Source organism: Parambassis ranga, chromosome 18 (genome assembly GCF_900634625.1).
Source record: "Parambassis ranga chromosome 18, fParRan2.1, whole genome shotgun sequence".
NCBI classification, from domain to species: domain Eukaryota; kingdom Metazoa; phylum Chordata; class Actinopteri; family Ambassidae; genus Parambassis; species Parambassis ranga.
In genome coordinates this window covers 6272342-6300035 of record NC_041038.1, presented here as the reverse complement: position 1 = coordinate 6300035, position 27694 = coordinate 6272342, and the positions used below count along the sequence as shown (strand labels likewise).

At 43.3% G+C, this 27694-nt stretch overlaps 1 protein-coding gene across 3 annotated transcripts; it reads right to left on the bottom strand.

Annotated features, from left to right (window-relative positions):
• Positions 1–169: 169 nt before the first annotated feature.
• Positions 170–26909, bottom strand: dennd4c (DENN/MADD domain containing 4C). Of its 3 annotated transcripts, none has more exons than XM_028428909.1 (34): positions 26624–26909; positions 17077–17387; positions 13735–13987; positions 13583–13652; positions 12357–12526; positions 12046–12287; positions 11872–11938; positions 11182–11240; positions 10425–10569; positions 8988–9163; positions 8808–8908; positions 8483–8707; positions 8051–8196; positions 7819–7857; positions 7423–7553; positions 7217–7349; positions 6901–7107; positions 6678–6806; positions 6437–6584; positions 6199–6348; positions 5981–6100; positions 5474–5605; positions 4202–5292; positions 3930–4122; positions 3750–3847; positions 3493–3668; positions 3262–3420; positions 2977–3175; positions 2776–2886; positions 2546–2683; positions 2338–2455; positions 2036–2192; positions 1866–1930; positions 170–1777 (listed from the first exon to the last, which is right to left on the bottom strand). In XM_028428909.1, the coding sequence occupies exons 2-34, from the start codon at positions 17373–17375 to the stop codon at positions 1641–1643; spliced, it is 5784 nt and encodes a 1927-aa protein (XP_028284710.1). In that variant the 5' UTR covers positions 17376–17387; positions 26624–26909; the 3' UTR covers positions 170–1640. The 3 variants fall into 3 exon arrangements, with proteins under 3 accessions (XP_028284710.1, XP_028284711.1, XP_028284713.1); XM_028428910.1 differs by having other exon boundaries at positions 6199–6351; positions 6443–6584; XM_028428912.1 differs by lacking the exon at positions 7819–7857.
• Positions 26910–27694: the final 785 nt, after the last annotated feature.

The following is a 27694-nucleotide window of genomic DNA, read 5'->3' as shown; positions in this document are numbered from 1 at the left end:
TACAGGACCTGGTATTCCCAGGCGGTTTCCCATCCAAGTACTGACCAGGCCCGCCCTTGCTTAGTTTCCAAGATCAGATAAGATCTTGGATGATCTGGCAACTATGGTCAGCAAACATCCTAAATTTATGTAGATTACCGTTTGTATGAAATAATAAGCTGACACATTTTCAGTTCACAAACTCATTTATTGCAGCGCACTTAAGTGTAGACATTCATTTCCTTTCCACAGGACGGTAAGAGATCACTGAATCTACTCTTTGTTTTCTTTACATCCTCTGCCAGAAGGAGACCAAATTTACAAAGTCAGTACAGGGTGGAATCCCTTCAGACAGATTGAAAGGGAACAGGCAGGTTGTTAGTAATAAAATTCTAAGTTAGCACAATCCAAGTGTCAATAATACAAAAATAAATAAATCGAGAATTTCTTTTTGTTTTTAGTGAAGAAAAAAAAATTGGTGCATGTTGTTACCATTCTGATGTTTTAATTTCATCCTCTGAACCCCCAGGTTCAGGTCAGGTTTTGATCTGTGCAGTGCAAATGGACTATTTTACATCATCTCATCTGTACAGTCAGCATCAGCTCTCCCAAGTTAATAGATCGTTCCATCTACTGTATCCCCACAACCCCCAAACGTTCCCGTCTGTCTCAGCATTTAGTGGAATGTCTTTTGTCTTTCTCGACACAGTATCAGCAGTACAGAAAGAGCTCTAGTTTCTAGCACTATTATTCAAAGCTACTGTGTAAACCCTCCTATATGCAACTTTAAAGAGGAACTACAGTTCTAATTCATCATAAGGTTGAAGGTTGTGGATTACTGTTAAAAAATGCAGATATTAAAAACAGAAGTCGGCCTGATGAAAGCTGCAGGAGAACACATGTCTTTTTTGTTTTATTATGACGGGAGAATCAGTAGTGTGGCACACCCCTTTACTTTATATTGATGTTTTTTTATTTATCTCTGCCTACTAAAAGTTACTTCACATGTGTTGCAGCAGAGATCCATGCTTACTCTAAAACCTGATTATTCTGGAATGTTGTGATCAGTTAGTGATTGTCCTCACTCATTTCCATGTGTACCGCCAACACATGAGCAGGTACAGACACTTATTAAGACTTGGATCACACAAAGAGTCATCAAAATGTGTGAAAAAAAAACTAAGGCAACCCTAGTAAAAAAAAAACAAACAAAAAAACAGCAACAAAACAACAGGTGGACTTTTTAAGAAAGTGCACAAAGGTACAGTTGGGGTCTGTACACTGCCTCACACTGATCTGTATCTGGAAATATTTAGGACAGATGTATGCAAAGTGGAAGGGAGCTGACTCCATGATTATACACACACAAACATACACAGAGATAAGTCTACACCATAGGGGCAGTCAATATATTCTGTACAGTGATTAATCACTCTATACACCACTGAAAGGAAATTCAGCTAGTTTGTTGCCAAGCAGTTTACAAAATCAGTCCCACCTGCGGGCAGCTGCTTGGAAAACCTCTGAAATGCATTTTAAAAAATCTGATTTTCCAAAAGAGGAAGGGAAGAAGAACAAGTACCATGTTTGGACAACTGGAGGTGTTTAAAAGTTCATCTTTTTTCTATCCTGCAGTCACAAATAATCTCAGACTTTGTGTCTCAGATGAAGGGGGCTCCAAAACATTTAAGGCACCACTGGACGCTGGGGCTGGGCGGGCGATCGATGCGGTGCAAAGACTTGAGCTGCTCTTGGCTCAGTTCGTCGTAGGCCACGCGGTACTCCCTGTCGAAGGCCTCTGCAGATGTGGACGGAAAATTGACAATGGTTTATAAACACATAATACAAGAAAAGTTGTGTAAGTCCACTTTAAAACATCCACTCACCCACGTCGATGTTCTCCCGTCCTAAGGACACTAGTGACAGGAACAGTATTTCTCTGTATATACTCCTGAGAGACACAAACAAGGCATGTTGTCATTGACTACAGCTGAACATACAGCCTAGAAGGAAGACACATTGGGAGGATTCTGTGACCAGGAGGGCAGGGGCTGACCTCTGTCGCTTGACTTCGTCTGGGCGCCGTTTGATCTCTCGGATCAACAGGTTGATCGGCCCGTAGACGTCGTTGGTCTGGATGTTGCGGACTATTGTGTTGAGGAGGGTACGGATCTCCTGGTGGTCTGTCGGAGCCAAAGTCCCCTTCTTCTCCACTGTGAACACATGCAACATCTGCCTTAGTACACTTTTGGGGTTAGTAATGAGCCTCTGATCTGACCCCCTACTGGCCAAAACTGTGTGTGTGTGTGTGACTATTTAAGGCATTTTTCATGGCTCCTGTACACTGTGCACACTTACACAATGTCCTCCACTGTAGGTAAAGGGGGTCTCCAGGCTCCTGGTGCAGGTTGATGTTGTCCCAGAGAAGCTGTACGTAAACCTGCTTACTGTCCTGGGACAGTGACGTCAGAGGGAGCTGCAAAGATAAACATTCATTTTCTATTCATTTCTATTCAATATGGCAGAAACCGTCACAGCCTGTGTGTATTGAGCTGATAAAACTAACCTGTACTCCATTGTTGCAGTGTTCCGAAGTAAGGATCAGACCAGGCAGGTGAGAGGGAAGGTCCAGGCGGCGGAAATACCAGACTAGGTTCCAGAAAATGATCGGATGTTGGCTAAGGAACTTGTGGGTGTAGATAACCTGGACAGATAAAGCCCAGGATTAGTCTTACAGGATCTTGTGTCTGCGGCAGATAATTCATAATTCAACCAGAACAAAATGAAGAGATTTACCTGATCTCCTTCATTCTCTAACAGGGTCTCCAGCTCCTTGCGCAGGACCAAAGGACTGAGGTAGGGTACAGACACTGGATTGGGATTTGGCCGTTTTGTTCCCATGCCATTCTGACAAACACACAGAATTCCAACAATTAATTCCAACAGCACGCCAGGCAAGGCTGCAATCTTAAGGTCGAGACAGTCATTTGCACTGACCGACATCTCTTGCAGGCTGCAGGGCAGGCTGGTTGTGGAGACGCCGTGTCCAGGTCTCTGGGAGTAGTCCAGGCTCTGCAGAGGTCCTCCAACACTGTTGCTACGTGTCAGTGACGTCCCACTGCATTTCTGCTGCTTCCCTGCTGCTTGGTGTTCCAGGAGACCCAGAGGGTCTGACTGGACTGGCTCTGGAATCAGACTGGAGGCAGAACAATCAAAGAGTAGTGAGAGGAAGAAGGCAAAGAAGGGGGCGGTGTGGACACATAGTGTGTGTATAAGTGTTACCTCTTCTGTGTTCCGGTGTGATTATCTGGAGTCTCCCGAGGTTCCTCTTCAGGGAAACTGATCAGATCAGGTGTCTTAATGTCTGCGGAGCTGCTCGCTGTGGGCTGAGTGCTGGTGCTGTGGATGCTGTCTCCTGAGGCACTGGGATTCATATAAAAACTGAAAGGCAATACAGATTTAGTTTGCACATTACTCTTAGGGGACATAGACAAAGTGGCATCAGATTCCTACCCAGACATCGTGCGCAGGTCATGAAACTCAATGTGCAACAGAGGGAGGAAAGCTGTGCGACAGAAAGGACAGTTGGTGTTGAGGTTGGAATCATCAGCTGTCCAGCCCGCCATGATCTCCTCGTCATACACCAGAGCTGCACAGGAGCGGCACTGGGAGCAACTGGACATCAGCACCTATTACCATGAAATCAGTCAATGCGCATGTTTGCAGAAAAAGCACAACAGAATCAAAAGGTATGGTGCAGTCTGTCTGACCTCCAGTGCACAGTTCTGGTAGATGCTGGAGGAGGAGGCGTAATGTGAGGAGCTCTGCTCAGAGTCAAGACCCCTGCCTGCGCGGCCTGGCGTTGCATCTGCAGGCAGAGATAACAGCAAACATGGCAGCTCCTTTCTTTTGTATTACATTTCTTAAAAAACTATCTAGTCTGTTCTTACGTGTCTGATGGGTTCCCCTGCCTGTGTCGCTGCTGCCACTGCTGCTGCCCAGGCTGGTGCAGCTCTGGTTTAGACCGTTAGCCACCAAACCTGGGATGGTCCTTCTCTCAGGACTCTCATCTAAGTCATGTTCAGACAGCATGTTTTCATCCAGACGTGCTGGGAAGCCACCTCCACCCTGAGCTTGTTCATCCTAAGGAGACAAACAGTAAAATAAAATATTTTGTTTATCAGGTGCAAATGCTGTCTGAAATGATCATTTAATGACTCACCTCGTCATCGGAGTAAGAGTAAGCAGATGCCACTGCCCCCCACACTTTGCTGGCCACATTTGCTGCCTGCTTCATGCCTGACTTAAGCACATCAATTTTAGGTCCTGACAACAGGGTGTCCATTTTGATGCCTGAAATGGTGTTAATAACAGAGCCCAGCGAGCCTCCCTGTGAGGACTTGACGAGTGCCGTCAGTGAGGATGATCTCAGCCCTGGGCTCGCCGTCGTGCTTCCAGGAGTCTTTGTCTTCACAGCAAAAGTCTTGGAGCGAGTGACAGTGGTGGGGCTGCGTTTGAGCGTGTTGCCCGGTGAGCCAGTTGGAGTTTTGACAGGGGGCACTGGGAGGCTGGATCTGCGCTCTAAAGGCTGTTTGGACTGAGGGGAATCAGTGGAGTCTCCCTGGGACTGCTGCAGCTCCATGCTAGAGGATTTAGCGCCCAGCGGGGCCCTCAGGCTCATATACATTTCGATCTCCTCAGCCAGGTTACGGGACACCACAGCAGGCACAGAGCGAGGCTGCTCCTGGCTGGTAACAGAGGCTGACTCTTCACTCTCAAACACCAGGAGGGAAAGCGGATCAGCGCCCGCCTCCACATCAGCCCTCTCCAAGGACGCTCCTCGCAAACCAGAATCATCCTCTTGTGTTTCAGTGTGCTTCCTCTCTCCTTTCTCCACATTTACTTCAGTCCTCGTCACCTCTTTCTCATCCTCCTTAATTTCGTCTGTCACACCTGGGTCCTCTTTGTCTGGCAGCTTTCTCAGTGTCAACCCCTGATCGTCCTCAGGCTCCTCCTCCAGGTCTTTAAAAAGGGCTTTGGACACAATGTTAGGAGGCGGACTCTGATTTCCAGAGAATGCTGCAGCCAGGATGCGAGCATCTGCGCCCATTTTGCTGGCCATGTGGTCCCCACCTTTCTCCAAGAGCATTCCAGCTCGGGTTTCAGCACTGAAGCTGCAGCTGCGTTCAGAGAAGGACTTCTGCCGCTGTTGTTGAGACTGATTAGCTACGTCCACAGAAGGCAGACAGGCGTCCTCATCAGGTAGGGACACATTATCGTTCTTGCTGTGTCTTCTGAACAGCTTCCCTGTACCTGCAGAAAAATACAGAGATGTAGTGAAATCTAATTCATTCTGGGGTGGCAGAAATGCAATTTATGATTGAAATGCTTAATACAAATGGTAACAAAATAATATGTGCACCCTAAAAGACCGTATTTTCCATTAATCTTCCTTAAAAGTCATCAGTTTAAAGTCATTTGAGCTTTTCCTCACCTCCTTCTCTGCCATTATCAAAGCTCCCTGTGGACAACTTAACAATACTGGGGACAGAAGAAGGCACATCAACAGGACTCGGGGGCTCTGCCACTGCTACTGCACTGTCCACTGAGCTGGCGATGTCCCCTCCTGGTTGCAAATAAAAACCCTGTTCATATTTACTGTCAAAATGCAACAAGTATTGTTGTTGATTAAGTTTGCCTAAAGATCCAGCAGAGGGCGCCAAAATCCTGACCTACTGCAAGCTTTATTGCCTGATCAAATGACCTAGTAATGTTATGTTGTTTGCAATGAAAAACTTAAAAAATGTCTTTATACCACAGTGAAAGCAAACAAAACAAACACAGCAAAACTATTTGTTGACATAGTGAGGTGCTACACCACAAGATGTGAGAATGCCATCAAAACACAAATGTGTCATTAATAATTTGACCTTATTTTGTGGAAAAAAAGGTAGACAATACAGCAAACTAGATGTAGTCTTTGTAACAAGTGAGTTCTTACCATTGTGCTGTGCTTTGGCATCTTTTCTATCCTCAGCTGAAGGCACAGCCACGTGTGAAGGCTCACCCAGCTCCTGATGTAACTCATCCTTGGAGCCGTAGCCTTGATCAGACTGCCTCCCTGTATATCACACAAGATCACACAAACCAGGCTGTACTCTAAAACGTATTCCTTTTAAAGATGCTTTTTATTCTTTTCTGAGCTGGAGAAGTTGGTACCTGTACTACAGTGGCTGTCTGCTGTGTCTCCCATGTCGTGGCTGGGGGCAAACAGATTGTGTTCCACACCGTTGACCTCACTTGAGCTGTCAGCACTTCCGTGACTTAAACGGTCAGCATCGGTAACAGCTGACCCACCTGCTGAATCAGCTGCAGCAGGATACAGGAAGAAGAGTCAAAAAGCAAGTAAACGGAAACAGTTCTGTTCTCTACACTGCCCTGTAAATTTAATTCAGACCTGTGGTTGTTAACGTGGATCCCTTCTTGGAGGATGTGCGGTTTAGAACTTGCTTAAACTGGGCTGTTCCACGAAGAACATTGCGCAGCTTGGTCCACATAAAGAGGCCACTGCGGTTCCGGCTGGGCCACGGACTCTCTAAGACGGCCTGCAGAGAGCAAATGAGGACATGTTAAGCCTTCAAGAAATACTCAAATCACTTTTGAATCAGAGATCAGAGAAATATCACCAGAAATGAGACCTTGTTGTAGTATCCATAGGTGATAGCATTGGGATGTACTCCTGCTTTCTTCATCTCAACCAGGACTCGCACAGCCATAACAGGAAGACCCCACACACCGCAGAGCTGCATCACAACTCTGTAACACACCTGACCGCCAGACACGACAAAACATCAGTGTTTGTTATTTTATTTGGGACAGTAAAGAAAATCATTAGGTTGGATAGTACTAAAATAATCACACCTCATCCAGCACTTCCACCTCGGTGGTTCTCATCTTTAGGAGGATGTTGTACGCCTGCTGCATGGCCCGGCTCTTGGATTTGGCCAGTCGAACAGCCGCTGGCAGGCAGATGAACCACAGGCTATAGCAGTGACTAAACAGACAGCGGGCCCACAGTGGCGGGTTGGAGTAGAAACGCTTTGCCATCTTGTACGCTAGCTTGATCTCCTACATATGACGCAAGTACCGTAGATAAGGACATGTTTAACACTGTGTTATCAGTAACCGGTGACAATCCTACTTTAGCCAAGTGTCAATGTGTAAAGTTTGAACTCGCCTGCTTCGTCCTTTTAGCCAGCAGAGCAGGGCTGCTGGACAGGCTGGCTCCTGCCGCTCTGCTGCTAAGTGCTGGACGTAACTCTCTGGGACGGTCAAACAGATTCACCTGCAGCCTGGGGAAACCTTTATACCTGCAGAATGCAAAATAAATCAGTGCTAATTTAATTTTTTATTTTATAAATGACAACTAAAAAAAAGACTTACGTGTATCGAGGAGCCGGTTCAGGTCCGTCATCAGGTGGAGGTTCAGGGGGCATGACAAAGACAGTGTGCTCGCTCTTTTGTGACTCGTCCAGCTCGAGCAGTCTGGTGTCCTCAGACGACTCTCCTTCAACCTGCAGGCAGCATCACATACACATACACATTCAGCGGGTAATTTCCTGTCTGATGGCGGCTGGTAAACAACTACACGCACAATCTATAATTCTTCTCTAATCAGGCATGCTTATTTGATTTTGGATAGGGTAGGAAAAAAGCAGGAAGGTTGGTGCCACTTGCTGGATACATTAATCAAAAGACAGAAAACAGTGATTTCATGTATCGCGTAATGTTAGTCCCAAAGAAGGTGTGAGGAAATCTGATTACAGTGTAAGCTATTACCTTGGTACCCTTGTCCGTGATTTTATCAGAGGGAAAAAGCTGCAAGAAGAGGAAAGAGAGCAAAGGGAACAGAATGAATCAGAGGAAATTTAGGCTTCCTTAGTCTCCCAGCGTACAAATGTTATTTTGCCAATAAACCAATGTGAAACAAAAGGCTTGTCCCTCAAAAGGAAACATCCGGTGGAAGAGGAAAAACAAAACAACAAAAGCCTGGCGCTCTGCATGTAATCACCTTCTCCACACAGTCATCAAAAAAGGCCAGGCCGGTGTCCTTGTCACTGACGAAGGTGCACTCTTCGATGAAGCGGATGAATATCTGGGTCTTGGTGAGCTGGGAGTAGAACTTCTGGTGGGCACGGTCTCTGCTTTTGAGAAAACCTGTAGAAAAGATGGCAACACCTCAGCCTCAGTGTAGTATCATTATTAGCCCTGACTCAATGAATCAGGATGTGCAGCTATTTAGAAACTCACTCCACAATCTAAATTGATCTATAAGAATAAGCATGTGATTGATTTACTCTGAGATGCTGCCTGAAATAGACGCCAATGTCATCACCACCTGAATTAAGGCTGTAAATTATGCATAGGATACAAAGCTATCAACAAACCCATACCATTACACCGATCACAAGTATCTTTTGCTGTTAGAACTGTAGCTGTTTACCCTGCAGGTCATAGAGGGAGTCTGCAGCGGTGGCCTTTTCAGAGGGTGCCTGGGTTATGGGTTTGAGGTAGGAGCGGTAGCCCTTCAAGATGGAGGCCATGAAACGAAGGAAGGCCTCCTGGATTTCCATCTCCAGGGCTGTCTTCTTCTTGTGCCATGTGAAGTCCGCCTCGATGGGGGTCATGTCTACTGCTGAGCCCTCCTGTGCCATTTGTCGCACTGAAACTAAGACACAAACAAGGAGACACAGTCAGGGGACACAGATATTTCACCATTTAGCAAGTTCTTTTATCATTGATCGATGGAAGTGAGGTGCGGTTTGTACCAGTGGCCAGCTGGTGGTGCAAGCTGCTTAGTGAGTTAACGAGGCTCTTGCAGGGCTTCTTTGGGAGGTTCTTCCAGTTGCTGTGTCTCTTCTCATCTGACCTGTAACACACACATAGTTAGCTGGAAGTAACAACAGAGTGTTGTGAAGACAAAACTGTGCAGTCAAAGCTCAGCGTACAGGTAGATAGTGTTGGTGTCCAAGTCCACACAGACCACATCAGGCGGAGGGTCATAAAGATCAAAGTAGCGGGAGTCCACGCCCACTATGAATGGACACGGGGCGTTGAGGACGCCTGCTAGAGAGAGCGGGCACAGGGGGATGTAGGGACACTGCCACTGGAAAGGAAAGATCATCTGCAGAGAGGAGAGAGGGAGAATTATGTTTTTTTCTTAAAAGCTCATAAATTTCTATACCAGACTTCAGAATTCAATTTGGTCAGCTATAACAAATTTAAGTCCCAGACTGGCATTCAATATGACGCCCTTGCTGTAACTTATTTATTGTGGCAGTTCAAATGACTTCAGGGGTATTTAGAAGATAGTAACATCCAGTGTATTTACTTGTGTATTTCATACTTGGAGGAGGCAGGCAACACTGTTAGAATCATGTTCTTTGATTTTTCCAGTGCGTTTAACACCGTGCAACTCGCCCTTTTGAAGCAGAAGCTCCTGGACATGCAGGTAGAGACCTCACTGGTCACTTGGATCAATATCTCACAGGTCGACCACAGTTTGTGAGGCTGTCGGACACCATTGTGAGCAGCACGGGGGCACCCCAGGGCACAGTACTGTCTCCATTCCTGTTCACACTCTATGCATCGGACTTCAGACACTGCTCACAGTCCTGCCACCTGCAGAAGTTCTCGGATGACTCTGCCATTGTGGGCTGTACCAGCAGAGGTCGGGAGGCAGATTACATGAGTGTGGTGGACAGCTTTGTGGAGTGGTGTGGACAAAACCACCTGCAGCTGAATGTCACAAAGACAAAAGAGCTGGTACCAAAGTGGACATTGTGGACAGCTACAGGTATCTGGGTGTCCACATTGACCACAAGCTGGACTGGTCCACAAACGCAGAGGCAATATACAAGAAGGGACAGAGTCGCCTGTATCTCCTAAGGAGACTCAGGTCCTTTAAAATCTGCCAGACCATGCTGCAGATCGGTGGTCTCCAGCGTCATCTTCTACGCTGTAGTGTGCTGGGGCAGCAGGATGAAGACGGCCGACACCAACAGACTCAACAAGCTCATTAGGAAGGCTGGCTCGGTACTGGGAGTGGAGCTGGCGTCTGTGGTGGAGGTGATGTAGAGGAGGATACTGAGGAAACTCCTCAGTATTCATAACAACACGTCTCACCCCCTGCATAACACACTGCTGTCCTACAGGAGCACATTTAATGTAACTTGATACCCTCTGGCACAAGAATTTCCTTCGGGATTAATAATCTTTATCTTATTATCATATTTAAAAAGGCATGGTTCACATATATTTATTGAGCTGGAGATTGAGCTGGAGATTGAACAACCAATCTCAGTATTGTGTAAGTGAGTCAAAGTTTAAAAAGCAGAACAAATACAACTGTAAATGGTGCTGTATGGATTCTGGATCTTACTCACAGCCACAACGGCCTCAGCCACCCCGGTGAGCACGGCAGGTCGCAGCGAGTGCAGCAGGATCTTGCTCTCCAGCAGGACAAAGTGCAGCAGCGTGGCGCAGTTCTCTGCACCCAGATTCATCAGCAGAGTGCCGTAGTCAGCCCCGCTGACAAGGAGGGAGAGAAGAGAGGAGACGAGTGAAAGCAGGGAACAGAAAACGAGACAGAAAGCTCAAAAGAGGCAGGAGTGAGGAAAAAAAAGAACTATACAGCTTGTAACTAGTCAGATTAAAAAACAAGGGCATATCATTTAATCTAATGACCCTCCAGGGCTCTGTGAAGCTTCTTATATAAAAAAAACTCAGTATGACATTCATTGAATTTGACAATCATTGTCATTGTTCAGTAGCTTGTAACGTTGTTAAAACACTATCACATTAAATGTCTACTTGATCCACTGTTTTAGTTTGCTAATGGATTTTTCCATTCTAAAAGTCTTTGTAATTATGACTCAAACTTCATTTTCTTTTCCATTCAATGTTTTCCTCTAAACCATACAAACCACAATCACAGTCAGGCAGTGGGTCACATTAAACTACATGTCAGTAAGCAGACAGAGTTAACGCTAACAAAAGCCTGTCAGTTATTATTTTGTGAGGTTTCAAGGTTACAGGCTGCTACATACAGAGCTTACTTTCAGTCTGTTCAGAGGCAAACCATTGAAACTACACTGTCATATTCTATATTATTGCTTTTGTTTTACTGTATTTTCCAAGTACCTGAGGGGTAACGGTGTGCACACAGGCTGGGAGAGGATCAAAGTGTCATGTGCCGACAGCTGCAGAAAAAAAGTAACAAGGAGAAGATGATTAAAAGTGAGAAAGTAAAGAAACAGATTTCTTTCCAGATATAAAAACTGCAGGAATTTGTAGGCATATAGCCCAGTGCATGGTTAAACAATTAGCCAAAGGGGGCAAGGAACAGAAATATTATATGTACCAAAAATTATTACACAAGCTGAAAACAGCTTTGCAGGATGAATACAAATGCATGAAGGACAACCAGACTGGAAAGGATGAAGATACTGAAACAATAACATCTGTAAAAGCCTTCCACCAAGGGCTGAGTGGTCATTCTGCATCTGGAAGGTCTCTCACAGACAGACATTTTGAAACAGGCAAGTTTTTTTTAGATGTGCTTTTCAGATTCTGAATTGGAAGCCAAGCAAACAGAGTGCAGCAGATTAAAGACGCAATAAGCTGACACCACTTAAAAATGTCTACCGGCTCAGAAATAGAACAAACCTCTAATTTCAATAGTGTCTGAACAGAGCTAATGTAAACTGAAGATGCAACCAAACAAATCCATTCAATTCCAACATGGAAGACAGTAAAGCAAGTAACTGATATATAACAGAAGGCACCTCAAACTTTTGCACTCAACAAAGCAGTATGAAGAAGAGTTCTGACCTGGACCAGTATTCTGGGTCTTTGTGGAGAAGGGAATGACACACTGTGCATGAAGTGTGAGATGTGTCTGTTGAAAAAAAAAAAAATACACGTGAATATAACCTGAATAGTATACTTTGAGATCTGCATTGTTGTGGCCAACAAATGCTGTGACAGCTGCATGAAGGTTCCTACTTTTCAATAGGCAGAGGGTGCGGGCCTGAGACAGACAGCTTGTAGATGAACATGAGGAACTTGCGGAAGGACTCAAAGAAAGGCCACTGAGAGAGCAGACAGATGCATTTATTGGTGTTTACAGGCCGGTTGGGGATCATCTTCTTCTCCACGGTGGTGAGTAGGCCCAGCTGGATCTTCTGCTTCTCGCTCAACAGGTCCACTGAGTATGGCTCGTAGAACTGGATGGCCGCTCCATACACCTTCAAACAAACAAATTATGGCCTTTCTGGATGACAGACTTCCTGTCTTATCAAAGGCTGTTTGCTTACCTTTTCACCAGAAGAGATGGTTAGGACAAAGGTAGAGAAGACAGGCAGAGGATCGCGTGTGTTCGGTGCCCAACACTCGATCTTGGCTCCCATGGGCAAACAGAACAGAGGTACCGACTCTGACAGAGGAAAAGACTCGTAATCCTCCTCTGGGTAACGAAAGATTAGACCTAGAAGAGGAGAGTTTTAAAAAACATGGCTTCAATCCAGTGATGGAATGATGTATTCATATAAACAAAACAAGTTTTGACAGTTTATGTGTCTGTTTCTAAACAAAATGTTACGATTCTCTGCAAGGCCAAGAAAAGCAAGATCACTACTATTAAGTTCAGATGCCTTTAGGCCTTTAGGATGAATGCCTTTATTTTGAAGTACTGACTGATGTTTGGTGAGATGCTTTTCTGACAACACACACACATTCTTTCCTCCACATGCGCATACACAAACAGCCTGCAGACATATGGGTGTGTCAGGAAGTGCAGTTGTCTGAAATGAATAAACAACCATCTCACAGGAAAAAGGCCGGCCAAAAGATAAAGCCAGCATGTGCGCCTGCATGCGCGCACACATTCATATGAACGCCCATTACACAATGAAACGCTCCAAAGGCCAAGCTGTGAAGGAAGCATTCAGTCAGTGAAAATATCAGCTGAAAAATACCAGCTGTAATGAGCAATTACCATCAACTGCAAGATCACAGATATGCACTGAAGGTGCCGCTCGCCTGAGCAATGAGACCAAAACATACAAGTGAGGCTGATTTGGACAAAACACAGTGTGGCCCAGTTTTTCACTATTCTGCGTTTTTCTTATCAGTGTGTCACATCGTCTAACAGATCAGGGTAGCTACAAAACGCTCTTGCAGACACATTAAAAAGCAGGGAATTTTGGGTCAGACAAATATGACTGACTTTACTTGACTAGCATAAGCCTGGTAGCTCATGTCCTCAGTTTTTGTCTCAGTTAAATTGACAGTATTGCTAGTATATTCATGAAAGATGTTTACTCATGCAATTTCTCTTGCAAGAAACTCTAGACAGGTTAATTGCAGAAGGTGAGCCATCAAAAATGATTCACAATACAGGCAGCGGAGGTAGAAGCTGGTGATTCAAGTATTGATATCGGCATCTCGTGAATGATAAGTGAGTATAAAGAATACAGCTGTGATGAGTGAAATATTAAAAATGTACATGTTTTGAGCCATCAGAAGTTTGTCTTTCACTCACCGGCCTTGTAACTGATGGAATTTGACGCAGACACCGATTTCTTGTAACACAGGAACACGCTGGAGCCCCACTGAAACATTCATCACAAGGTTATACTCGTCTTTTTAGCGTTAATGTTGAAGTGCACGCTAAGAAATCGCACTCGGGCTTACCATGCCACAGTTGAGATTTTTGTCCACTTTACAGAACGTGTGTGGTGGCGCCTCGCCCTTGCTGGTGACAATGACGCAAATGTCCGTCACTGCCAGGGAGTTCTGAGGCTGGACAGGGGGTGCTCGGCGGAAAGTGATGAAGATGCGCTGTGAGGTGGCGGAGCTGTTGTTGACGTTGGCGCAGCGGCCATACGGAGTTGCTTGGATGACCTCGCAACCCTGAATCAGACGCTCCTTACCCTCATACAGCACCCTGAGAAACAAAACAGCAGGAAGTTAACGTAGCTTGACCTGAGCAGACTTTTGTTTATTGACACAACAGATAATTCAACAGACAAAAAACATAATGGTTTGGTCTGAATGTTAGCAACAAATCAGAAAAACAACGCTGCAAAGAAAAGGCTCAAAATTTTTCCACCACTAATGCAATAAACTGTCCTTGTGGTGAAGGAGCTCTCCAAGTGTCTGAGTAATGAGATGAATGGCCTGAAGTGAAGCAGAATTACTAACAGGATGAATTCATGGCTGTCTCACTGTGTTTATATTTCCATCAGCTAAGTTATGCTTCCTGACTGGATGAGGACAATAAAGCACACTGCTACAGAAACAATGATGGTTTCGCATTTATTCCCTTTACTGCATCACATTGCACTTTGATTTTCTGGCCACTTGGAGGAAACAGAATATGCTGTAAACACACTACCATATGTAAGTCAATCTGATAAATGTGTTAGCAAAAATGTGTACACACTAGGCAGATCTGCATTCATTGGGACCACAAAAAAAATTCAAGTCCATTTCTCACTCTTCTTCTACTTGCTCTGATCCATCTGCATGTTTGTTCTAAATAATTTGATCACTGGTCTCTATGAAGGCCAACAGATGATGCATAACTCTTGAGACAGTTTCTTTTTGTGCAGCTAAAATGGCCTCACTGCCTTCACTGGTCTGACAGTTCAGGAAGAAAGCAACCAAAAAACTTCAACACCACAAACCTCACCATTTTAAGCTTAGTCACATACAGTAAATGAAAATGACAACCTTTCAAAGGCGGCTAGCACTAAGGCAGAAAGAGAGCAACTTAATCGCTAGTGACTCAGCTATTGTCACACATACAGCAAGGGGAGCAAGAGGCTAAAAGAAATCCCCATTAGCTGTCTGTTGTGCTTCTTAATTTAAATATTGTAAATAAAACTTCATTAAATAACAGTACCTCTACATGACAAACTGGCTGTAACAAACTATTTCCATCACTTGATCACTTGATCAGTCCTAATTGGAGGAGGTTTTAGCTCAATTTGGGGCTGCGCCCACCTCTAATATCTGCTTCGTCAGTTTATAAATGTTACAGTATGTGTATCAGCCAGTCAATACACAAGTCTGCCTAATGTTTGCTTCTAAACACATAGCGCTAAAATGTTCATCAGAGTTGAAAAGAACTGATCAAAATTTTCTACTGATATTAATGCATCTCCCAAACATTACACTCACAGAAAAAGATAAACTTCTGTTAAGAGAATTATGTTTTCTTTTACTGTGGTGATTTACAACACACAGTCAGCCAAAAAATGTGTCCATATGACTGTCATAAGGGAAAGGAATACAGTCATCACAGACAATAAGAAAGACAGACTGTGTCTTTATGGTGAGGATAACCTCTGGTTGTCCTGCTTTACAGAGAGGATCAACTTGTGGTCAGTACCGCTTTATTCTCAAAGCTCTGGTTCACCTCTGAGGCTTCAGTGAGTTAGGTGAATCAGACCTATTTACTAGCTGACTCATTCAAATCCCAGACAGTAATAGGATTCTCATAACCAGGACAAAATAAACACTGTATTACCTGTCACCTGCTGTCTTTTCTCTATTGCTGAAAGTTGCAGTCAGGAGTGCAATCAGTGGCCTACTGAGTTTTTGCATGAGGACTCCGACAGCACCCTCCCTTTCTGTCTGTATGCCAGTCTAAAACTTTGAGTGCTGCCCTCTTCAAGCTACGACAAACTAAAAAAAAATAAACATATTTCTTTTTAATCCTGGGCAGGCTTCAAGGTAACCACTGCAGAAATAACAGACCTGAAACACTCCATTTACTTTAAAAAGAGTGGAGGACAAACCTAAAGAGGCCAGGAGGACAGTTGCCAGCCAATTCTCATTTGGGCAACAAAAACAGGGTCCAAATGGGCACAATAAAAGTGGTGATGCTCCAGAGCCTCAGGCTGGGAATGCCTCAATGACAGCAGAAGAAAGATAAATGATTTACATCTATGCCCTGGTTCCACCAGCTGACTATTGTGTGAAGTGAAAGCATTCAATCACATTTTTTACACTTGTGTCAATATAATCTCTATTGCAGCAATACAAAGACTGCAGCCCCGTCTCCCCTGATGAAAACAAACTATAAGGGGACTGTGTCTATTTTTCCCACCCTCAGTGTTTGCATTCAAAGCAGGATTGCACAATCTCTTAAAGGAAACATGACTTGACATACAATCTTCTGTTTGCGCCAAATGCACCCTGCAGCTGCTGCTGTGTGGTGAGGCTTTCATCTAGCGCCACAGTTTACATTTAACAGGGGGGAGTCTCATTAATAACACATGAAAGGAACCAAATTTATCACAAATAGAATACAGTCTGATGTGTTGATGTGTATATGGAGCAACAGCATTTTAAACAAGAGAAGGGAAATCTTTCTGAGTGCTACTCCTGTAACTGGAAACTCCAGTTTGTTAGTGGGAGACACAAACAGGCCTTAGACAAAGACTTAGGTGTGTGGAGAACTTAAAGGCCTCAGGCTGTTGCATCATTGTTCCAATGAGGCATCACTGCATGTGATAATGCTGACAGACAAGTAGACAGATAAATAGCGCTGATGACAATGGCAGTTGTGGTGTTCAGCTTTACTTAACTAATTCATAACTGAGTTCCCTTTTTGTAAGATAATAGAAGGAAGCAGGACAATTCTTATCAACAGACAAAAAGCAAGAGGTGTGGCTGAGAGGGACAAGTCCATGACAAAATAGGGGTGAGTGAATGAAGCATTTAACACACCTACTTCCTTCCATCTCTGAAAAATGTGTTGTCATCATGCCATAAAAGATGAAGTGAATGTAACAATACAATAAAGCAGACAGTGTACCAACACTCTTTGTATCTGTTATCGTTGAGGGTCTTTGAGCTAGCATGCATTAAAGCACTGCTTAGTATGAATATGTATGAATTAATGTAATGCCAGAGTGACATAATTGTGTGCTCGAGGAGGAGCCTGGGCTCAGGCACATTACAGATAGAGCAATTTCCCCTGGGATTAATAAAGTATTATTCTGACCATACATAAACTCGACTCACCCAATGTCTATGAGTGGTGGCTTCCCTCGCTCCCTCTTGTAGCACAGAAACAGCTCGGGGCTCTTAAGACTACCATGATTAAGGTTGGCTGGCTGGCCGCTGTAGGTGCTGTCGATGCAGGTAAAGCCCTCCGGCACGGCTTCTCCTGCAGACTTGTTAATAACAGCCAAATCAGTGATGGGGGCTTTTGGTCCGCTGGACTTGGTCTCTGACAGGTCCTGTTCCAGAGGCGTGGACTTGTCTGTCAGCCCGGCCACCACAAAGTAGTCGGTCACACGGTGACCCTTGTCCTCGATCATGGCTGGAGACCCCTAAGAAGCAAAAAAAAGACATTAGAGATATACGTTAGCATTGCGAAATATGAACATGTTTATCGAATAAAGCATCTAGATAATGGAGCCAAGAAGCCTGCTGAAAGCTGACTGCAAAGCTCTCCCGTCTTACTTTCAAACAGTGGGATAGACCCCATATGCATACACAGAATGCTTAATAATACTGTGGCCAAGGCGATAAAGGGCTCCTTTAGGACTGTGGCAACACAACGAAACAAACAAACTGGGGAAACACAAGGGGTAATGAAGGGCCTGGATCTGCACACATTCACAAACACTCTTGTCATTGTATATCACCGCAATGCTCCAAACATGTTGAGAGAGTTAAAGCTCTGGTGGCTGCAGAGAGCCAAGGGAGAGGAGCCGAGCCTAGAGGAATGCTCAGAAATGCCACTGAGGGCGTAAATCAAGCAGACACCAAAGTCCATGAAAAGACTTAAAAATGCTCTAAAATATGGCTTGAATACCAGAGGATATAAAGATAAATTCATGGCTGGAGCTGCCAACATTCTAGCTTTAAGACTTCTGAACTTCTTAATGATATGTTTAGTCAATACAAGATGCAACGCAGCCATAAACCATAAAATCATAAAATATGGAAAAATGCAAAGAATCTGACAAAAATGAAAAAACTTTGAGTAGTGATTAGTCACCAACCAGCCATGTTGCACAATGCACCAAATGCTTCGAAATAATAACGCAAACATTTAAAGTAACATTCCGTTACTATGGCAACAACCAACGCTCTATGCTTCACACCTAATGCATGTCGTGTATGCATGCGCGGAACTATATACTGCAGCTGTAGCCGGAGTTGTGGCCTCGTTGCGCTTTTTTCGGCTTTCTTTGTGCTCCGGCTTATGGCGACAGACATTGAACCTCTGTTAGGAACGTGCTGCTCCGCATCATTTGACTGAATACCACTGCCTTCTGCCATTATTGTTATTGTGAGCTCACATGTGCGCGCTTGCGGGTGATGGTGGGAGTACATCGCACACAAAAATGCGTCATCATGCCACTAATCACCATAATCGATAAGTGGCAAATATTAATCGGTGACTTTTTAATTGCACACGATACGATTTTGCACAAGCCTACATTCTAGTAACTTGAAAGTTAAAAAAATGTCACAGATCATTAATTTTTACAGAGCGAATGGTTGTTTGAGAAGAAAGAAAAGCAAAGTATGTCTCTGTCCTCTTCAAAGAGCCGTTAGGACTGGCACAGGAAGTTCAATTTTTCCAGTGGTGAGTCAGCTGTGGTAGGACAAAAAAAGAAGGTGCTTTGTAAGGCCACTGCAAGCACAGACGGCCACAGAGTGTATGATTAACACAGGGTGCTGCGGTTTTACATTGGTAGCACAGACTTTTACATGTCAGTACTACATTTTGTAAAAAATTGCATCCTATTATTGTGAAAGCACAGTAAAGAAAATCTTAAAACAGGAGACTAGAGTTCTAGCTGCAGTCAAGTATGAGCTGTTGAAGCAGCAGGAGGCACTCTGGCCTGTCTGAGAGGAAAATTATTCAGTTATAGCAACACAGAAAACACTTTCCACAGAACATACACACACATACAAACAAAACAAACCTTATTTTGAGCATTTGATTTCCATTGATAGCCTAAATTCTAAGTCAAAACCATGTGTAATTCACTGTGTGCTAATAAAGACACTGCTGATATGATGGCAGGAATTATAAATTGCCCTAAGCATTATGTTATGTTATGTACCCTGCTGCAAATATTGGCCATCTGATATATTAGGATTAGGATTAAGATTCATTCATCACCTTTTTAATTATCTGATTTGAAGATAAATGCATTGTTGCTTTTGTCATAAACTTGAGTTTTTGACTGGGTGATCAAGGCAACATTGATATTTTTCACGTGCCAGCTGCCAGCTTTTAAGTCCAGGCACCTTTTGAGAATTATTGTTGGGTATTTGCCCAGAATAGGGCCCATTATTTATTACAATGCCGGGAAAACACTCCAGTAAAAGAGCAGAGAGAGTGTAATTGTATCAACACACTCCAACCAGCAAAGCTGTTACAGTTTTATGCCACATCCAAGCTAAATCACTTCAACTTTCCACTGACAAAAAAGGTAATAAATTTACATCAATGAAAGTAGGATGGATTAACAGGTCACTCTGACTCACTGGCCACCCATTTCTATAAAGGACATTGGCTCATTCCAAGAAATAACATTTAAACAAACTCAAATGTTTGCAGATGGAGACTTTTGTCTGTCTCTCTTCATTAGTTTCTGCTTGTTGTGACTGGTTCCTGCTCTTTTTTATGATGATACACAAAAGCAATCAAGAGAGCTATGACTTATTGCTCTGGAGAGATTTGCTGCAGTGTATCCATGGTTACATCTCAGTGGTCAAACCCTTTTCAAAAGCAAAACACTGTTTTCAGACTATATTTGCTTTATATAAAAAAACCACACTGTTAAATGTGCTCTCACCAAAGGCTGGCCAATAAATGCAGCGAATGTGTGTTTGTGTGTGTGTGTGTCTTCACAGCCTAAAAACACAGCATGGGAATGATGGGTCAAGCAGTGCATTGCAATAGGTGGCTGCCTGCATCCGACACCTGCACAATTGTACATGAAACATGGATTTCAGTGTCAGCTTCAACTGTGAGATCAGCTGACATTCACAATATCTTAAACTACACTGAATTGCATCGCTTTGTGTTGATGTTATCAACTAAACCTGCATCCAGCATGTGTTAAACAACACAACAGAGTCAAGTTTCATTCGTGTTCGTTATGTAGTAGAGTTTGCTGCTTGGTAGTATATAGGGGGTTTTAAAGCAACAAAAACAGGTGCCCAGTCTGAGAGTGATGACACAGAAAATAAGTAAAGCTGTGGTTCAACCAAAAATAATGAGCCATGAGGACTCATCTCACATTTGTCAGACAAATATGCTCATTTTATTCAGTCATCTGCTCTTTAGGATAGTCTATTTCAGTTTTACATAACAACTGTCATTTAATATAATCCAGTATCCATATGAAGAGCTCGGCAAAGCTAAATACTTGATGTTTAATGATTTAATTAGGCTAACGTTAAGTCTAATTCTTGTGAATTAGCAGGTCAATCTAGTCAACTTTGCTTTGCATAAGCCAATACTGTTAAGTAACATGCACATTTTAACCTGTCACAAACCGTCAGCCTCTACATTTTATCTCCTGGTAAACAGTAATGCTAAAATGAAAATCAACAATGCTATGAGTCATACAGCTTCCTGACAACAGATCACACACTATTAAGTGTCACAGCATGAAATAAAGCAACAGAATAAAAATTCTATCCTGGGAAAGCAGCAGATCTGTTTGTTCCTTAACCCACATTAAAAACATCACTCTTCGTTATAAATCTGAGACTGTGGCTGACATTTATCTTGCTTTCATGCAATTTGTACATTCCTTTTTTTATAAGCTGTTCAAAAAGCAGTTGTTTTATTTAAAATACAGGACTAAACCAGAAACCGGGCTGCTTGTGTGCCACATACTAATAACCACTGACATCTCTCACATACTAAACACCACAGATTTCTGGGGTAAAAACCATTAATTAAGTGATTAATGCTGGTATCGGCTATATAAACACAAACTACCCCCAGTGGTACTAAAATGAGGCACTCTGTTTCTCTGTTGGTGCCAAACAGTCGCTGGCGTTAGGTGTGCCCACATCTGTAGACCTGCTCCTGAAACTAGAATCATTTGACAACCCCTGTCCCATTACCACACACCCCACAACCATACAAACATCTCTTTGTGACAGCCTGTGATAGACAAACATTGATGCTGCCATAGCAACCCAGCACCAACAATGCCAGGCAGTGCGACCCTGAGCTGCGACTATAGTGTTACTCTTGCTGCGGAAATTGATCTCCAAGTCTTTCAAGGGTACATTTAGTGTGGCTGGCATGTTCTCTGTAGTCAGACTCAAAGGAAACAGAAAGGGCCAGCCTCAGTTTTAGAAAAACAGTAAATAAAATGGCAGACTAGGCTTGTTTTACTGTCTACTTTTATGTCTAGTGAAGAAATAAACACATGGTAGTGGCCATAAACGGTGGTGTTGACAGGATATTAGACCTAAAAGCTTTAAAACAGAGGTGAACATGACATTAGGGAGTTTCTGCTCTTCATGTTCTGCACAGCAGGCAACAGAAAAGCAAGGAGCTTCTTGGGTTCAAACAGTAAAAAGACTCAGACAAACTAGTCCATTACATTTCCACGCACTACATTTTGTGTTGTAACTTGAGCCCCTACCTCTCCTTCCCATTTGAAAACCTGTTCTGTGCCCTGGCGATCAGGTGTCACACTCTTTGTCTGGGCTGCACTCGGAGAGTGGGGTCACCATGAACCATGACAAAAAAACATACTATAAAGCCTAAATACAGGTCATTCAGATACTGCTTTACCATGATAGTCACACTAGTGCCTATTATTATAACTATTAATTCTTCACTATAGCTAATCCAACAATTTGAAGTTGGTTCCTTAAGATCAATAATTCCAAAAAATACACACAATCATCACAGCAAGATGAAAATCTCTTGCAAACAAAATCAAAATGGTTTAAAAAATATTTAGGATGTAAAATAATGAGTAATGTAAAACAGCTCACAGTGGACTTTTAGATAAGACTAGATAAGGTGTAAAGGGAGACAATAATAAATAAATAAATCACTGCCTCCAAGTACAACGTTCTTTTAAAAATCATGGTAACATATTAACCAGACCACTTCAATATCACAAGAAACAATCTTATTACTATGAAACAGAGACCTACTAGTGATCGTTTTTTAGTATCAATCTCCTGACTAGGCCATTCATCAAAGCAGTGGATTTTCCTGCACTGGAAAGTTTCATTCCCTGGAGGTGGCACTGGTCTAAACTTGTCTGCAAATGTACCAAGGGTTGGCTATGCAGCCCAACAAGCCCTGAGGGAAACTCTCAAGCTGCCATTAATATATCTGGGAAGTTCTCCTCACATGTTTGTGTGATAATGGTGTCAAAAGCATTCACCTAGCTTGCACCTCTGACTCAAAAGATCCCAAATGCAATGTAAGAAAGGATAGAGAGAGAAACAGAAATGGAGATTTCTCTATGTAAGTGTAAAGAGTGGGACCCCTTACTCCATCCCCCCATGGTCTGCCCCACAATGATCTCATCCCTTTCACACAAAAGAGCCTGGAGGCTCGTTCCCCAGGGGTGAAAGAGCCTGCCTGCGTGTGCGCGCATGCACAAGTGTATGTGTTTGTGTGTAATACTGGACAACAGACAGTGCTGTGTCTGTCTCGCTTATTGCATCGGGAGCCCTGCCATCCACATCCACTCACAGCTTGCCTGAAACAGCTGCTGAGGATGATGACACACAACTGTCCGGTGCAAATGTGTGTGTCCAGATGTAATAATTATACAGGACTGACAATTGGTTATGAATAATAAGACATGTCAGAGAAAAAACAGTAAAGAAAAAGGTTATTTTATTTCTGCTGAAATAGCCTCTGACACAGTATCTTTCAGGTCCAGTGGCAACCGCTGAGCCATGCTGTGTCAGCCTCTGCAGCCCTAGGCTCTGCTTCAAGTGGCACTCTGTAGTTCTGGGCTTTGGAGTATCTGAAGAGCAAAGTGGCTCTCCCTGCCACCTGTCATCACAGTGTGCTGTCAGTGGTGGAGGCCAGACTGAGTACAAGGTGCCAATGAGGTGACGAAACCTCCATTTTACAAGGCGACAACTGAAAAAAAAAATCTCTGTGCTCTTTCTGAGGAGGAACGTGGGAGTACTGAGTCGCTGTCTGATTGAATTCATATGGCCTGAGTTAAGAGTATGTGTGTGCATAGTTGGCTGTTAAAGTGCGGTCTGTAAATATCTCATCCTGCTAATTAATCTTAACAGCATGTTGTGATGAGATAAGCAGCCCAGCAGCTTGGAGTCTTTGCAGAAAATAAGACTTTTATACAGACAGATCCTTGAGTGCACTTGACAAAGGCAGCAAACATATTTAACAATTCAATATTTGCTATTCAGAATGTTGGAGACAAGCGGCATTCACAGTTTATCTGCTTTTTGGCTGCAGATAAGGCTTTCATGATAGCCTTGCAATATCATATCCATATGCTAGCAACATCTCCCTCCCTCTGCATGGCCTGAACAATACATAAGACCTGCGGTGAGCTCTGTTTTTATGTCCGTTTAAACCTAGCAGCTGCTTTTTTGCACACATAAAATCCAATTGCATTTAGGGACTGACAATAGGTGTCAACAAGGCTCTCAGAGCAATGATTGTGATTGCCAGATTGCACTCATAACAGAGAGATCAATGCATGTTTGTTATTTTGGGCACATTTTAATTTTCTGAATTTAATTTCAGGAGCAGAAGTCAAACTGTTGTGTATTTCAACTTACAAAAAGTGTCTAAAAATCACAATTGTTATTTTTAAAAACGTTCTCAGCACAACAGCAGTCGATCATTAATGAATGTGTTGATGGCTGAAGTAGATTGAAGACGACGTGGTGCAAATGCTAGTAAATGAGGCTGAACATTTTCCACTCTTTCTTCCTGCTTATGAGGTCTGAGCAGGTGTGTTTTCAAATGACACACACAAGTGTTTACTGAGTTCTGTCAAAAGCAACTGTCGCCTGCAGTGAGGCTCTGTTTAACACAGCAAGACCAGAAGACCAAGAGAATATGATTTTAAAAAAAATACAGAAATTGGTGAAAAACAACTTGGGTTGGCGATGAGAGGCAGCACAGAGCGGTGGGGCTCAGCAGAAACGTCACAAGACTACCTCCCTCTTGAAGCGGGACAGCCCGGCGGACAGAGAGCATTCTTTCCACTCTAAGGAGACGGGAGAGAGGGTAAACTCATTGCCCTCACTAACTAGCCGGGCATACACTGAGAACACAACAGAACAGTGGCACATCACAGAGAAGTACAAAGGTCAGAGGAGGGAAAAGTTACTACCTGTGAGGGATTCTGGCTCGATAACAAGATCCTTGTTACTCTTAGTTAATGTGTCTTTAGACATGCAAGGAAGCAGCTTAACAAAAAGGACTCTGTTTTAGGTACACATTCTCTCCACAAGGACAGAAACAGTGTGTCAAAGCTGCTGTCTTCTCCTGATCACTGTGAAAAGGAAATTGGGAAAAAGAAGATCTGGCATCCTTCAGTCGTGTGAATACACCTGTGGATGTTGCTGCTGCTTAAACTGACCTCTGATCTCCATCATGGAGGAGAACTCTGGAGTGAAATTAGTGAATTACCAACTCAGCTTACAGCAAGCAGTGAAGAAGTTCAGATTTCTAACATATACATCTGAAAAAGATGGCTGCCTCTGGTGAAGATACAGGCCTCTATGTTTTTACCTGAATATCTTGTGTTCAGACTCAGTAAGTGAAACCTGTTCCTGTAACCTGAATGGTTAGCCCCCAGGGCAAGGTTTGCTTTGTATTTGTTAAGTCAGTTCCTCTCCCACACAATCACTATTACCTGAACACAACACAGTCTTGCCTATTAGAATACATCCATTCCACCAGGTTGTATATCATTGATTCATGTGTAAGAACACTTAAGTGATGCCTTAATCGGTAAGTGACTGGCACATGTGTAAACCAAAACAGAGCTTTAGAAGAGTTATTAGGTGACACCCTGACACCTGAAAGGGTTTTTAGTGTTAGCTGGAAGAAGCTTAGTAAAATTCATTAATCCATCAAACAAATTCGAACTACACAAATGGAACTTCAAGCTCTGAAAGTTCTTCTTGTCAAACAAAGGGTGAAAAATGGACATGAAATGGTCACTGAAGTGAAAGAGCCTTTATGTATGTGGAAAGATGATGTGTGTTGAGATTTTATACATAAACAACATGTGCATGGAAGCTTCAGATGCTAAATGCGTTTTTGCTGTAGTTTAACAAAGATCTGAGAGGGTAAAGTAAAGCATCCCAGTCAAACCCGTAACATGCGTTTCTCCTCTCATTCTCCCTATCTTTGCTTACACTGACCAAAATCCTATTTGACTTTTTGCCTATTCGACTATGGGGTCCCTCAACAACTCGTTGCCACTCCCTCGTCCAATCTGATTCTTTTCTTTGGTCACCTGACAGAGGCATTGGACAGCCAGTGGTGGTGACAAAGTGCAAGTGCAATGTACACAAAGCCTCAGTACAGCCGTGACCCACTTTATACCTGCAGCCTGTAGCAGTTAGTAGGAGGAAACGTTGACACCACTCCCTCTTTTTTTTTCCTCCATTGCCTGTCAGGCCAAACCAAGGTCAAGAAAAAGATTTCTCTGCTGTGGATCCACGTGGCAACAGAAATCTGCCAGAGCAATTTCCATGTGTATTATTATGTGACATTCTTGCAGCCAGCATTAGGCAGTAAATCGCATAAAATGGAAATTATGAATGCTTTTAGTGCCATATAAGAGGAAGTACTATGCTTCGCTTTGCTCTGTTGGAAATATGTCACTGGCTGTCATAACAGGAACCCTTACATGCATGCCATGAAAGCTGTGATGGGAAGGTGGATCAGAGAGGACTCTCTGGCACTGATGCTGGCACACAGTCAAGTGCTGAGGCTTAGATATGTGAGCACCCCTGCATTCAATACCACAAACAAGGAACTGTACAATCACAAAGAAAGTTTCTGAATAAAAATGAGGGAAGTCAGGTTAACAGTGATAGTTCCTTGTCATATCATGAATAAAACAGCAAAATGTAGCTTTGAGTGCAGACACCTGCAAGGTTAGACAGGCTCCAGGAGAGCTGAGTCTGATTATCTGGCGTCAAGGAGGGCCCGGGGAGGACAGAGGAAGAGGAGGAGGAGGAGGAGGAGGAAGAGAACGGGGGTGTTATATTCCCAACTGTTGCATCCGAACCAGAAGTAGGTCAACTTTGATGGAGGAAATATACATCAGCGCAGATATAACAAAAGAAATGTCCTCCTGTGATCAGGATCACAGTGATACGTGGCTCGCTCTCTCTCCCTCTCTCTCTCTTTCCGCGGTTGGATAACACACGATGAAAAGTGCACAAGCGGCAGCGCAACAACAGCTAAATGCGTTTATCCGCGGTTCACCTTACCTACACACAGCTAAAGTCACCGAAAAATAGTCCAACCACTGTTTCTAATTTTCACAACAAACTCTCTCCACTCTGGCTTATTTCCATATAAGCAAATAAGAGCACTTACCAGCTGTTTACACTGCAGCGGGAGACAATGTTGACATGTAGGCAACTTGCTGTTTTACCGCTTAATATGTTCCGTGTCTTTAATTAGTGCAAAAGCGAGATAATCCAGAGAAAAATCCACTTGAAATACTCCTGAGGAACTTTTTGCTGTTTACTTCTTCGCCACACTTTCATCTGAAGTTGTCGGCGGAGGTAGGCGCCATGTTTGTGTCTGCGCTGATAGTTTTGTTGGTGAGCTTTCTTCCTAAACGTCTCTTTCAGACTGGAACCGCCCAGAGAAGAGGAGAGGCTACAGTCCCCGCTGCAACTGACAGAGGCCGGCCTCCGCGCGCTCAATCAAGCTAGTATGCGCGGAACCAGCTTCCGGTTTGTACTTTCAAAGTAAACCTCATTTCACGTTAGTAGCGTTCAGAATAAAAGCATTTAAGTTGAACTAGTAATTCGATCAATCGATTAATATTCTGTATATTTGTATCATTACATTTAGTTTCTTTTGCTGTATATCTGCTTGTATTACGTTGTATCCTACTTACAGTCCTAATAGGATTAGCTGATTTGCCGTAATTAATTTCATGACAGCTACTTCATTTTTATAAACTTTAGCTACTTGTGTTTCTTTAATTGTTGGAAAACAATAAGCTTAACAATTAGCTTCTGCTAATCAGGGAAAATCTTTGCACCTGTTCTCCAATTTAAACGCTGAACACATTGTTGAGCAAGATAAGCATCTCTGGGGCATTAACTGCAACATGCTATACGTATTTTTATGTATTTTTTTGATAGTTTAGCAGATGCATAAACAACTAAGTTTGGAATGTATTTTATATTCTATTCTAACCCCCAAATAACACAGGATATTTTATTGTGAAAGCTAAGTGGTTTGACTTCCTTAGTTTTACGGCTTTCCTCACTTATTTTAATTCTGCGAAGGTTTTGTTTCTGACGCCCCCTATCTTTCAACTGAGAAAAGTTGAACTGAAACGAAACAGGTGCGTCAGAAAACATCCATGTTATGAAATATATATAAATACATATGTATATACGGGCAAGCCACAAACTGACAAACTGCACT

Coding starts and splice junctions, on each gene's coding strand:
- dennd4c (XM_028428909.1), bottom strand. CDS start 17,375: ATGATCGAGGACAAGGGTCACCGTGTGACCGACTACTTTGTGGTGGCC. Junction 12,527..13,582: donor TTCCATCAGTTACAAGGCCG/GTGAGTGAAAGA, acceptor CTCCTCTTCTAG/GTCTAATCTTTCGTTACCCA. Junction 11,939..12,045: donor CACCCTCTGCCTATTGAAAA/GTAGGAACCTTC, acceptor TTTTTTCAACAG/ACACATCTCACACTTCATGC.